The sequence below is a fragment of the Mchenga conophoros genome, linkage group LG5 (assembly GCF_057382185.1).
Source record: "Mchenga conophoros isolate Kocher_MC1m ecotype Shallow Benthic linkage group LG5, M_conophoros_male_GT1.1, whole genome shotgun sequence".
Classification (NCBI taxonomy): Eukaryota; Metazoa; Chordata; class Actinopteri; order Cichliformes; family Cichlidae; genus Mchenga; species Mchenga conophoros.
The window spans coordinates 32,993,405-33,006,566 of record NC_140530.1 but is presented as its reverse complement, the minus strand read 5'-3'; the positions used below and the strand labels follow the sequence as shown (position 1 = coordinate 33,006,566).

General features: G+C 38.9%; 1 protein-coding gene across 1 annotated transcript; it reads right to left on the bottom strand.

The window, feature by feature from the left end:
- Window positions 1–461: 461 nt before the first annotated feature.
- On the bottom strand, window positions 462–9,839 carry tspan2a (tetraspanin 2a). The gene is made up of 8 exons (XM_085275002.1): window positions 9,615–9,839; window positions 7,109–7,211; window positions 3,147–3,244; window positions 2,154–2,228; window positions 1,966–2,055; window positions 1,798–1,869; window positions 1,562–1,645; window positions 462–1,483 (listed from the first exon to the last, which is right to left on the bottom strand). Exons 1-8 carry the CDS (start codon window positions 9,681–9,683, stop codon window positions 1,418–1,420), a joined length of 657 nt encoding a protein of 218 aa, XP_085131128.1. The 5' UTR covers window positions 9,684–9,839; the 3' UTR covers window positions 462–1,417.
- Window positions 9,840–13,162: the final 3,323 nt, after the last annotated feature.

Genomic DNA, 13,162 nt, shown 5'->3' with positions numbered 1-13,162 from the left:
TTCACATGCTGAGGTGAATGATTTAGTCCACACTAACTAACGGCAGATTGAAGTCAGTGTAATATTTCACTTTATCGGTTCATTATTGTCTTTGAAAATTGTAAAACATACCTTGGTGTGGTGGAATTCCCCACTTCTCTGTATGAGCAAGTACTAAGCAGGCCTTGTGTAGAGACATTTTGTCCAAATCCCATGACGCTTGATATTTTCTATAAACTTGATTTATAGAATATACTACCATCACTAGTATTTTCAGTAAATAGTATTATTAGTCAATATCCTTTAACTCTTGCCTTGTATGTGACTGAAATTTGTCATCCGTGGACCTAAACAGAACATTGCTCACATGTTCAGGTACTTCACTAACCACAAATTACAATGAAGTTCTTCTCAGCTTGTTCCACTTTACAAGAAGTGCACATGTGATTCATCTCCGAGGACAGAAGCTGAAAACATCTAAATAAAAGCACCCAATGTTTTTATTACGGTTAACAGTATGACAAACTATATTATTCTATAATTCACATCTTATTGGCACACCAACAAAATTTACATCCACAATAATTCACACAAAATGCAAACTAGCTCACTGTTACATCCCAAACATGCTCCAGAAGAGGTCAGCACAAAGCATTATTTAGCTGTCAGATGAATTTGGAGATTTACAACGCCGCAGTTTATCATGAGACCATCCTAACCCTTTGGCTTCAAATCATGTCTACACTTCAGCTATTGTGCTTTACGGTAGAAATACTTGAAAGTGGTGACAGGAAGCAAGCACTGGTGCAGTGTACATATTCAAATCAAAAGATATAGGCAAACAGTCCAGTAGTAGGAGGCTTGATCGTAACTAAATAAATAGGCACATGACGGAATTTTACTCTGCAAATTTACTCTGCAAAGGTAGGCTAGTCCTCAAAACGCTAAAGCACACAAAGTGAAAATAAGGATCCATATTTACAGCAATACTCCCCAGTCACAACATTCCTGTGTCAAAGAAGGCTTTGTGTGCTGTGTTGCATCTACAACGGCAGCACTTTGGCCTTTGCGGAGCACCGGCAGTCTAACAAAGACATGTTAAAAGTGAGGAATGTCACAGAGTCGAGCTAAAAGCAAAGCATGTGTTATGGAAAAGAAGAGGGAAGTGAATTTCAGTGCTGGTGGACTCAAGAAGAAGGTGTGATGTTAACGATCCAGCGTATCGTGTTGCATGTGGTCCGTGGATAAGTGGGAGCATTGAGATTTGTTGTTCTCTCTTTGTGATACTCGGAGGCCCTCCCCCACCGCACTTGTTTGGACTAAGAGAAGTGACTGAAATGTAACTTTGGTGTTTCCCTTCTCATGCAGACAAGTTGATTATGAAGGGCTGTGTAACCATATGATCAGGCGACGGTTGGGGGGGGGGTCAGCTCACCAATTATATAACCTCCCTGCTGTTTCTGATGGCACAACACAGGACCATACTGAAGATCATTCCTATAATCTGAAATCACAGACACATATTGTGGTTACCTGAGGAATATCGGTCACAATTAATTAAAAAAACTCAAACTTTTCTCACCATGACTCCTGCAATACCAATCCCTATGTATCCAATGATATACAGCTTTTCATCGAAGAAGTCTGTTATTGCAGTCAGGCAGTCCTAATATCAAGCAAAAATAGCAAGAAACATTCATATCGATCATTCTGCACACAGCAAAGTAGGTTCATCACAGCAAATAGTGCTTCATTTTAAAATGGTGTTTTACTGCCCTCATGTGACTATGAAGTGTCCCTGCAGGCAGAGGGGTTTACCTTGACGTCTTCTGGGAAGTCTGCACACACATCACTGTTTGGCTCCAATGTGGAAACTCCGCAACAGTTCAGCTGCAAATATAAAAAGAAGTAAAAACAAAACAAAACACAACATGATTTTAATGGTATTGATTGCAACCCTGAACATGATGGCGAAGTTTTACTCACAGCTTTATAATAAGTCGTTACTATTGCAGTTCCATTTGGACTAGAGTCGAGGGTGGAGCTACTGTAAAACTTTTGGACTTCTTCAGAAATCTGTTATTAAAAGAAGAAAAAAAAGGGTTAGTTATGGGATTTAAAAAAAACAGAGAATATTTTTTGTTATTTTGTATTTAATCATCAAATAACTCCACCTGTTCCTTGTTTAGGAATCCAAACACACCAGCAGTGACTTCTGCTCCAAAGATTATCACAAGGCAAGCAAAGAACTGCAGAACAGAAACAAGGACTATTATCGCCCTCCTGACCCAGTATGAACCTTCCAGATCCCTCAGGTCATCTGGATCCGGTCTTTTATCAGTTCCCATAGTCAGAACCAGACACGGAGAAGCTGCATTCAGCTTTTATGCTCCTTATATCTGGAACAAACTCCCAGAAAGCCTCAGATCAGCTGAAACACTCAGTTTATTTAAATCCAGGTTGAAGACTCACCTGTTCTCAGCTGCATTTGAATAAAGCACCAAATCCACACTTTTAAGCTTAAATTTCAAAACTTACATTTAACTACTGATTTTATCTACTGTTCTGATTTTATCTGTTTTGATTTTATATACTGTTTTGTTTGTTTGTTTGTTTGTTAATTAGTTAGTTAGTTTATTTGCTTGTTTTAATCAATTTTAAATCATGCTTTTTATTTGTTTTTGTTTCTAATGTCTCTGTAAAGCACTTTGAATCACCTTGTTGTTGAATTGTGCTATACAAATAAACTTGCCTTGCCTTGCCTCTAGTGGGAGTCATCCACACACGCAACACAAAAACTAATCAGTGATTGATTCATTTATTGGGGAACAACAGTTGGCCATACAATTTTGTGGGCTGTTCCTGGTGATTTCTTCTGAAATCCCTTAGAAAGAAATGTATAATTCTGCCCTTTTATACAAATGGAGAAAACAAGGGCCTTGTTGTTAAAAAAAAAAAGATTACACTAAACTAAAGTTAATATTTGTCTATTATTCATTTGTTATTAGACAGCCTAATTCTATACATCTTCGCGATCACTCATCAGAAGCATACACATCAAGTTATTTCAGTGTTAGTACCAATTTAACGGTAATATCAATTTAAGCCTCATGGAAACAAATATAAAAATAATACAAATGCAATGAGAGGTGACGCTTTGAACCCACCAATGCAAGAAGACACTGAGACTCACGAATGGCCCCAAAACAACCTAAGAACCCCACGACCATCATCAACGCACCAGCACCAAGAAGGATGTACACGGCTGAGGAGAGAGACCAGACGATAGATCAGTGCATTTAAAATGAAAAAAATGGAAAATTAATGTTTTGTGTTTTATAAACAAGAAGATTGTGAAAGACATATGAGAAGCATCTGATCGTGGTGTTCTCAGTATCACATGGCTGCAGTTTATAGTTTCCACTGAGGGTGTCAGCGTGATGCAATGGTTGCCTTTGCTGGAGCAGAATTTATAAAAGGATTGTTTGTGTTGTGTTTGTAGGTGGAAGTATCTTCGGTAGCAGAACATCTCTGAATAGACTCACACAATTCAGTCTATTTATTAGGCTACTTTAAACAATGAATTTGAAGTTTTTCATGATCTGAAACATAGAATCTCTGGCACAAATGAATTATGTTCTTAACGTTACATTGTAGCATCTCTGATCACTTGAAAAAAGGTGGGTTGAACAAAACACAGTTCTGGACTCTTTCCTGCTCTGGGCAGCTACAGAAATAGCTTGAAGTCCTGTCCGTATATAGAGTAGCTGTCTAAAGCATAGGCAGAGTCTGTTCAAAATCATAATCAAATTTGAAAGAAAACTAATAGGCCTAGAGAGCCCACTGAGAAATTATGCTTCTAATTGACTCTTTTGATGCATTAGTAGGGTTTCCAGTTACTTAGACTTTGTCCATTCATGCTCCTGCAGGGTGAAGAAGCACACAGATGCCATCTGTCCTCCAAAATCTAATTTTCAGAGGGCTTGATTGCTGCAGATTTCAACTGCGTCTGCCACCATCTATGCTCTCCTCAAGCCTGAGTGACGTCACCCTCTCGGTCTACTCCCCTGCTTCTAGTCCTTGCAACTGAGCCCCCTCGCACTGTAACTATACACCAAGCAGGTCCCTTAGGTCCATGCTAAGGGCCTAATCGGTGACACAGGCAGCAACCACTGCAGCAATTTAATTAATCCACATGGGGCAAATGCAAGCTGTTGTTTTCTTGCTGTGCGACAAAAGGGAAGGTAAAGACGAGGCGAATACACTGCTGAGCTGAAGGGATCTATAGGGATACAGAGCTTCAAAGAAAGTTGTCTGGGTAAGCAATGGAAAATATAATGGACCATGAAAGCTTTCAATTTATATACAATTGTCTACACAGAAGTGATCTCAGCTGCTCATTTTTTCCCCAACACTTATACACTTACTTTAATATCTGCTCTTTGCTCTTCACTCATTAAATGCAGAGGTATCTACCATCTACCAGACACCTGCCAAGTGCACTTCCTGCTTCACGTATCTTTTAGAAATACAAATTATTGAGTATAAACATCTGTAACATCTCTCAGTTTAGCTCCATCTCTATCTTATATACACATGTAATGGCTGTTTACACACTAGAGAGTAACAAAGGTGATAGAATGGAAAATGAAACCCTCAGAGAGAATGCTGCCACTTTGCCTTATTATGGTATCACTCTGTTTAGTCTCATTGCTAGAAGTGGGAGCAACAGTCAGTTGTTAAGCTTATAACGTTTGGCTGCAAAGGCACAAAGTTATCCTCTGCAGAACCCAAGTGTTTCCAGTTAAATGCCGGATTTATGGGCTTGTGTTGTCCATTTGCAGAAAGAGCAATTGTGGGAATTCAGCCCATGCAGAGGCTATGGAGGTGCACTTGCATGTATTTCTCCGAAAGACAACAGTTAGTTTGATGACACTGAAGGAAACTGTGGAATTCACCACAAATAAGAAAACACACCAAAAAAAAAAAAAAAAAAATACCCCCAAAACCCGCACACAAGTAATTCAGACAGTGGCTTGGTCAGCTTTCTGCTTGACTTCACTACAAAGAAATTCCTTGTATGCTATAACCTCAGTTTTTTCTAGAACAGAGACTAAGTTTAAGGGAAAACACTACAGAGTGCAGCCCGCATTGCTGGTTTATGTGGACTACCAACAAACTATCTTGGCGCCATCTTAACACAGCCACAAACATCTGCATTAGAAGGCAGGAGAAGTAGAAGATTTATATGATGGAGACATGAGTTTTGGGTTTGTGAGCCCACTAGTATTAGAGGATCCCTACTGATGATACAGTAACAACTGATATCAGGCATACAATTGGCTCATAACTGGCTGACAACTAGACCTGCCATCAGCATACTCCTCTACCCAGTTTGTGAAGCATGTTTGTCTCGTACAGTAGCCAGAAAAACAAGATTTCCAGATCACACCCACCCTCTGAGATTTTTTTCCACACAGTTACATATTAGTCATAGTCACAGCATCTCGTTTTAGAGGTGGCAATAACAAACTCTCTGTCTAGCTCTCTCCTTCCCTTCTGAAGCCTTCCAGGGTTTCTGCCAGTTTTTTAATCAGCTATTTTACCTCCAAAATATTGATCAGACCAACATATGCTCCGGTTTTAACTGCACTCCAAATGTTCTTTAATCAAGAAAATGTAATTCACATTACATTTGATTTGCTTAACCTAAAGTGAGAAATATAATCACTGCAAATGGGAAAGTGAGGAGGGGACGGTAAAGAACAGTGGGACAGAGAATTTGATTAAAATGACTCATAAAGATGTAACACAGTAACAGAGAAATTCCAGGATATTTGCATATCAAATAAAACCAAGCTGGAGAGAAGTTACCTCATCTGGAGTACACTGCATCAACAGATGACTTAAGTAACATGGTACTTTTTATTTTCTACTGTATCTTGAAACGTTTTAGGTTGTAATCTTGGCAATATGATCGTAAGTATAATCGAAAACACTGCCTTTGGTTGCCCTGTGCTGCTTCCCCCTCCCCTCTTCTTTGCTCTATTTTCATTTTTTACTAGGTTTGCAAGCAGGATATAGTCTTCTGTCACTGGCCCCACCCAACCTGCTACTCATGTCCTGAGAGAGGCAGCCAGTTCCACGAAGGCAGAGCAGAGAGCTGATGAAGTGAAGTCACCATTTTAGGTCATGGCTTAAACGGGAGTAACAAGAATAGGCTTCATTCTAATCATCGGCTCCCACACACTGTCAGAGAGAAGGCCTATTGTATGGAGTGCTGAACACTAGCTGTTTGTCTTGTCTACTGTATGTTTTAATAATCTACTGTGTGAGCTTTGCAAAGACACTCTTATACGATATTTCAGCAAACAGACAGAGCTGTTCATTAATCAGTTAAAGGCTCTCGTGCATCGTTTGTACATTTTTCTGACTGGTCGTTTTTATGTTATTTCAGTCGAATCAAAACCAAATAAGCATTTATGTCAAGATTTGAATTTCTTCGTATCCCACGAACAGGAGAATTGCCACTAATGGAAAGTTTCAATCAGTTTATCACATTTCACTTCCTCTGTGCGCATACTTTAGCCACTTTCAAAGTGAAAGTGAAGAATTGAGGGCTTCGAATGACAAATTCCTTTAAACAGGCCTAGTAACTGTGGACATGTTTTAACTTACATGTTTTATTAAACAAACTTTCCTTGTGGTTTGTGCAAAGAAGTAAAACATCTCGATGCGCTGAAGATAAAATGTGGCTGTTAAATGTCAAGCAGTACTTGAAGGGTTCTTCATACTTGTAAGGGATAACAGTACCAGACATTCGGTCTCATCCGCATGTGTACACGTGTATTTACTTCTCTGTATGTGGGATTTTTTAGGGCACCTTTAAAATGTTACACATTGAACATTTATTTAATGTAGATAAACATGTAGGGATGTTTCATCTCATTTTCAAGGGGGTCCATGTAATCAAGATGGTGTAATCAAGATCCATCAAGATGGTGAACTGCTGAGAAGAAATTGGATCCATTTTGGATTTTAGTTTTTTTTTATCCACATCCACATATATGTTTTATTCTGCAGAAGATGAGACAGGCATATGTATGAGGCTATAGAATCTCTGACATACCTATGAAGAAGGTGTAGGGGGCGCCATCGCCTGTCAGGAGGTCCACTGTGTTTGGGTCAAACCTAAGCCACAGTCCCACCGCCAGCACCAACAATCCAGACACCTGGGGATTGATAAATTATACAATCAAAATTATTTGTGACTTTATAGTTCTGTTGAATTTGATGAGTGGTAAGTAGCAGTTCTTCTGTTTGTGCAGAAATAATTTCACAGTTAAACAGTGAGCACTTTCATGTTTTCTTTTAGTCTTTATTTATCACGAGGTAGTTACGATTCTGCAGGTGATGCTAAAGTGGCTAATAATACTCATAGGCTCCCCCCCTCCTTCTATTTAACAGGAGGGGGGGGGGGGGGGGGGGGCAAAAAAGTGTCTATGCTGAGTAGCATCTTTCCTCTCCAGGAGAGCTTGGCTTACCATAACACATTTGATTGAAACCAGGTTTTACTCTGAGAAAGTGAATCATTTTAACCTCCTACATGACATTATTTAATTTAAACATCCAAAAATAAAGCCAAAACGAATAAAAGGACAAATGTGGATTAAGGGTAAAAGATATTGTCTGTGTCATAGTTATATATTAATCCTAACCATGTTCCTTATATGTTCTTTCAGGACAAGTGTCACATGTTATATGCAGATGAAAAAAAATTCATCTTCAAAATTTTGTAAAAGCATGGAATCCCAAGCAGCACATCTTCAGTAACACTCTCAGATCCTTTTCCTGACTTGCTCTTCAGATTCAGCCAAACTAAAGAGTGGAAGTGTCTTCTGTTAGTTCAATTCAGTTCAATTTTATTTATATAGCGCCAAATCACAACAAAAAGTCGCCTCAAGGCGAAGGAACAAAACTCAAGCTGCAGCTCCAACCCTCACTGCAGGAAACTCAGTCCGGACTGGGCCACTCTTTTTTTTTTTTTTTTAGGAAGGTTTAGTGAGGTACTCTGACAATAAAATGATTGAAAATAAGGCCACGCTGCAACAACAGCCCATGCATCCTCATGGCCCATCAAAGTACCACATTTGAACACAAGAATTAGCATCAGAATCAGCGGTCCATCTCCCATGGTGCATTTCAGCCACAGGCTGTGCCAGCCTCACAGTGCCTGGGTGATGTAACTCACACTGGCATTGGCTGCTTGTTGGCTCTGCACCCCAAAATGACAGCGTACTGTACGCCCCTTTTGGCTACAACCACAACAGCTATGCTTTCAGTCCCAAAACTGCCGAACAAAGAGGCTGCTGTCACTTTGGATGACACAAGTGATCGTCTTACAGAGCACAAATGAGTCAATGCAGCCAGTTAAACTCACACTGTATCATTTAGCAGTAAAATATTGAGTATCTTTTGCAAGAGACAATAATGAAAACCAAACAAGAGTAAACCCAAACAGGCTCTTTGTTAATGACCTAATAAATGTATCTATTTATCTAAACACATCACTGATTGAAAATGATAATAGGGGGGGGGGGGGGGGGGGGGGGGGGGTTTCTTGCAGCCTCAAGTAGGGGCAAGAGTTTTCCTTGATGTTCCCAAACTCAGGGTTGATAAGTTTATGAGATACATTTGTGGGGTGAACAGAACAAAAAACAAAAAAGGCAAACCTAAAACCTTATTGGAATACTTATATTCTTTGATTCACGCAGAATATAAAAGAATACAAAAAGAATGAATCTTGATCCAATGTTTAAGGTTGCATACTACAGTCTACATGCAAACTGACAAAATATTAGAAGCTTAAAAGTACTTCTCTGACACATTTAGCCTTCTAAACACCAAGAAACTTATGTCATATGAGAAGTCACTGGCATATAATCGAAAGTGAATCTTATCTGAGCAGCACTGCAGACCAAAACAAAAACCTTTCATGATGTTCCCCAAATAGATTAACCCCGCATGTAAAAGAAAAACAAAAAAAAGCACCCTTCACACGCCTGCAGCAGGAAAGTCACACCTCAACGTCAAATCATGAACTGGGATCTGTGTTGGAAAAGTAGCTCTGGTGTATTTGTTGCAGCATGTACTTGGTGCAACAATAAATCATGACCAACTCTAAAGCAGCAGCCACTAATGAACGCAGATGAAAAGAAGACTCTGGGTTATATAACTGAGGTTTGGTTTGAGAATTTTGGGAAACAGTGTGGAGTCAGAGGGAGACGGTGTGAACAGAGCAGGTGCATTGAGGCGGTCTGCCAGACAACATTAACTCCTAACTCTGTACAGAATAACAAAGGCTGCTGTATTTAAAAGCCATACCAAATAATATCAATAGACGGACTTTCAGCCTTCAGTACATTGAACGTGTAAACAAGGCTAGGAACAAACAGGTTTTTCACAAGGCAACGAAACTCCACAGTCGCTTAAAAATAAACCGAATCAATTTCACTTCCTAAAGAGAAAACAACAAAACAAATAAATAACCATAAAAAACAACAAAAACGGTGATCCGGCTTTTTCAGAGAGAAACAACGTTAATTCTTGGCAAACCGCTGCCGAAGCGGACTTACCCAGAAGATGATGTTGAAAGCGAAAAGCAGATATTTCACACATTTCATCCCACCCTGCACTTTGCTCATGATGCCACCTGATTTGTCGGAGTCTCCGATCTATTGCGCGATTCCTTCTTATTTTGCAGCGTCTTTCAGCTGGACATCAACCCATGCAATGAAGACCTGCGCCGTTACACCATCCAGACACGAAACATGCGCACAAGTGCTGCTGCACGCCATCTGCACACGCCCATAAGCGTTCGCGAGTGCTGAGGTACCCAAGGTGGGGTTCAGGGACGATCTGGGATCCCTGAGAGAGACACCAAGAGGTCTCCCAGCGAGAGCAGAGAGAGGGGTTCATTTGTGTGTTCGACACCAATGATTTGGGCTTAAAAATAAATAAATGAGGGGAAAGCCGGTGGTATGGGTTAACCAGCATTGTTACGAAGATAATATTTCTTACAACATGGTTGATCATATGTTTTGCAAGTAAAAAGAATTTTGTAATCGTGACTGAATACCGAATTACACAACAATACATGTACAACTGGTGAAACAAAAACATCTGTTTGCAGTATTTATTTTAAATTCTACTTTGAAGTGAATATGGTAGATTTGAACTTCAGGTTAGTAAAGTCTTGAGGAGCTACTGCACATCTTGGCATAGTCTTGCATTACATGAAAATTATATCAGTGTGACAGTATGACACTTTGGATTCCACTACTTATGTGTGTGACCTTTACATTAGACGTTGGGCAAGAATTTATCATGGAGACACTTTTAACATTGTCCTCTGCCAGTCACTGATATCCCTGTTTGTGTGAAAATAGCTTCTTGTGTGCACCTACAACACAGTGACCTAATAGTTAAAATAAGATCAGCAGAGACATAGCCAGGATTTTGGAGATGTTATTATCTGATCTCTTATGTAGACCTGTTGTTCTTGCTAGGACGGCATATTACAAAAAGTTTGGCGGTAAAACAAAGAATAAGCCATGTTTGAAAATGGGCAATAGTTTCGACTTTAAATTAGATACAAATGTAGCAGGTACACAGTCTATAAATAGAAAGATTAAGCTTTGTAATTTTAAAAGCTATGTCCAGTATGTAATCTTTCCCCACATGACTAGTCAGGTGTAAGACTAAGTAGCAGACAGTTCTCAGGAATACATTTGAAAATATGGAACGCTCTTAACAACACGTTTAATTTTGAGTGTGCCATTCATGATTCCTCTTTAGACTTGCATACCCAAATACTACCACTGATAATGTTAAAAAGAAGATAATCATTAGGCATCTCAGTATATTGACGTTTGAAAAAGAACCTATAGTATAAGATGGAACAACCATTAGGTGAAGGTGGGAAGGAGAAACTCCATTTTCACAGGAAGGAACCTCTATCAGATGGCTCGGGCAGACGCTGTCATCTGCTGTGACTGGTTGTGAGTGGGGAGAAAGAGGAGAGAAAATGGAGAATGGAGGAAGACAAGAAAAAACACAAACTATGAGGCAAGTCTGGACTTTATTTACTGTAAACCTACTAATGCTTTCACTTTGTGCGAATGTAGGACCTATCCCGGTCCTACATTCAACCATTCATTTGCTTTTCTCTTAATAACCAATATTTTTGTATGCAATGTTTTTAAGCTTTCTTCTTTTCTTACTTACTTTCTTTGTTAAATTCAAATATTTGAATATATTCTTTTTAATTTTGCAGTGCTTTTAAATAATAATACATTTTAAATCTTTGCTTATGTGTCTAAGTGTTGTTTTTTTTTGTTAATTTACAACAACATACCAATAACCAAAATGATCAGCAGCAGCAGCATTGACATGTTTTTATTGTACTTTGGCTAAACACATGCAAAAGTAATGACATTGAGCCTCATGTTAAACTAACATAATAAACATCAAATATGTTATATAGTCTGTACATGATCTCAGAATTAGTGTGACAAAAGACAAATTTCTTTTGGCCTGAGATAAAGTTAATGTACTAAAATACAGATGGGTTTAAATGCTTGACCCCTAGAGAGGATGTAGTTATGCTGTCGGGATCATTATGTGAGACTTTAGGACCGCTCTCTTGGCCTGGACGAGTGATTGAAAACCTAATCTCCAGTGGCTCCCTGTGGCTTTGACAAAACAAAGCAACAAAAAAACACAATTAAACATTTTTTTTTAGTTCTGCATCATTGTTATATGTGTATTATAGACAGAATTTTAAGAAAGAAAATAGTTTTAATATTTTATCAGCTAAAATGTAAAATCTTAGTCCCTGTCTTCAATCTTAGACTCTTAATTTTGTTTATTCTTAGTAAAGGTGCATATGGATGTACATCCTACATACAAATATCTACTCCCATGTCCCCCTATAATTTAACCACAGGCTGTAACTTTATTTAAAAGGCTATGTTACATTTACTATAAGTAAAAGTTGAATAGTAGTTGTTGTTGTTGTTGTTGTTGTTGTTGTTGTTGTTGTTGTTGTTGTTGTTGTTAAAAGCAGAGATTTTGTAGCAGCACACTGGACAGAGTTTTCCACTAACATCTTCAACACACCTAAAATGAAGGAATATAATTTGGAATAATCCAGCCAGATGTGGGGCTTAGAGAATCAACACCAAAGCACAATGAAGCTCTTCTTATGACACATACTAAGACACCTTAGTTGATGCTGTCTCATTCACCCTTAAATAGAATGAGTCTAAATGAACATTGCCTAAAAACAAAGTTAGAGTGAACATCTTTCATAAGTCAGTGCTTAAAACATGAAGACTTTATTAATATAATATAATATATCATATTAATAATAATGCAAGCTGATTCCTGTGAATGAAGAGTATGTATGGAGATTTGCCAGTGCTCTTCTGTGCCTTCTTTGCAGGACGGAGGGAGGTCATCTCGGGGTCACACGCTTTGTGACATGCAAGCTTCTCTTGTTTGTAGTGCCTTTGTTTGCTGCAGTGATGTGGGAGGGAAACAGCGACCCTCCCTGTATGTCTGCCAGAGTATCAGTGAGAATCAGCATGGGTGGATCATGAGACACATCACATCACTGCCTACCACCTCTATTTTCTTTCTCGCTCTCTCAAAAAAAAAAAAAAGAAATCAAACAGGACTCAACAAACACAAGGAAAAAAGTATGACAATGACAGCAGTTCTCCTTTTTTTTATAGAGATAAACAGATGGCATTGTACACACTTGAATTACAAATGATTAATAGTTTCCATGTGACCCAGAATAAGATCATTGGACTGGATGGGTGTTAACCCGATATCAGTTCGGTTACCCAATCCTGTCATGAATTCAGGACTGTAATTATCACTGCGGAAGTGCATCCAAACTGAAAGATATCCTCAGGGTATAATGGAGCCATAATCCCATTATCCCTCCACCGACACACTGTCCTTACCTCCTCACCCTCTTCTACTGTTCTTGATATGTAAATGAGGTGCAAAAATGTAACCTGATCTCCATACGGTGCAAGTATGAGTCATCCTATGAGCCAAGAGACACCAGAGGTGAAGTGCAGTCAAATCTCACTTTATATTTTTTCTTTGA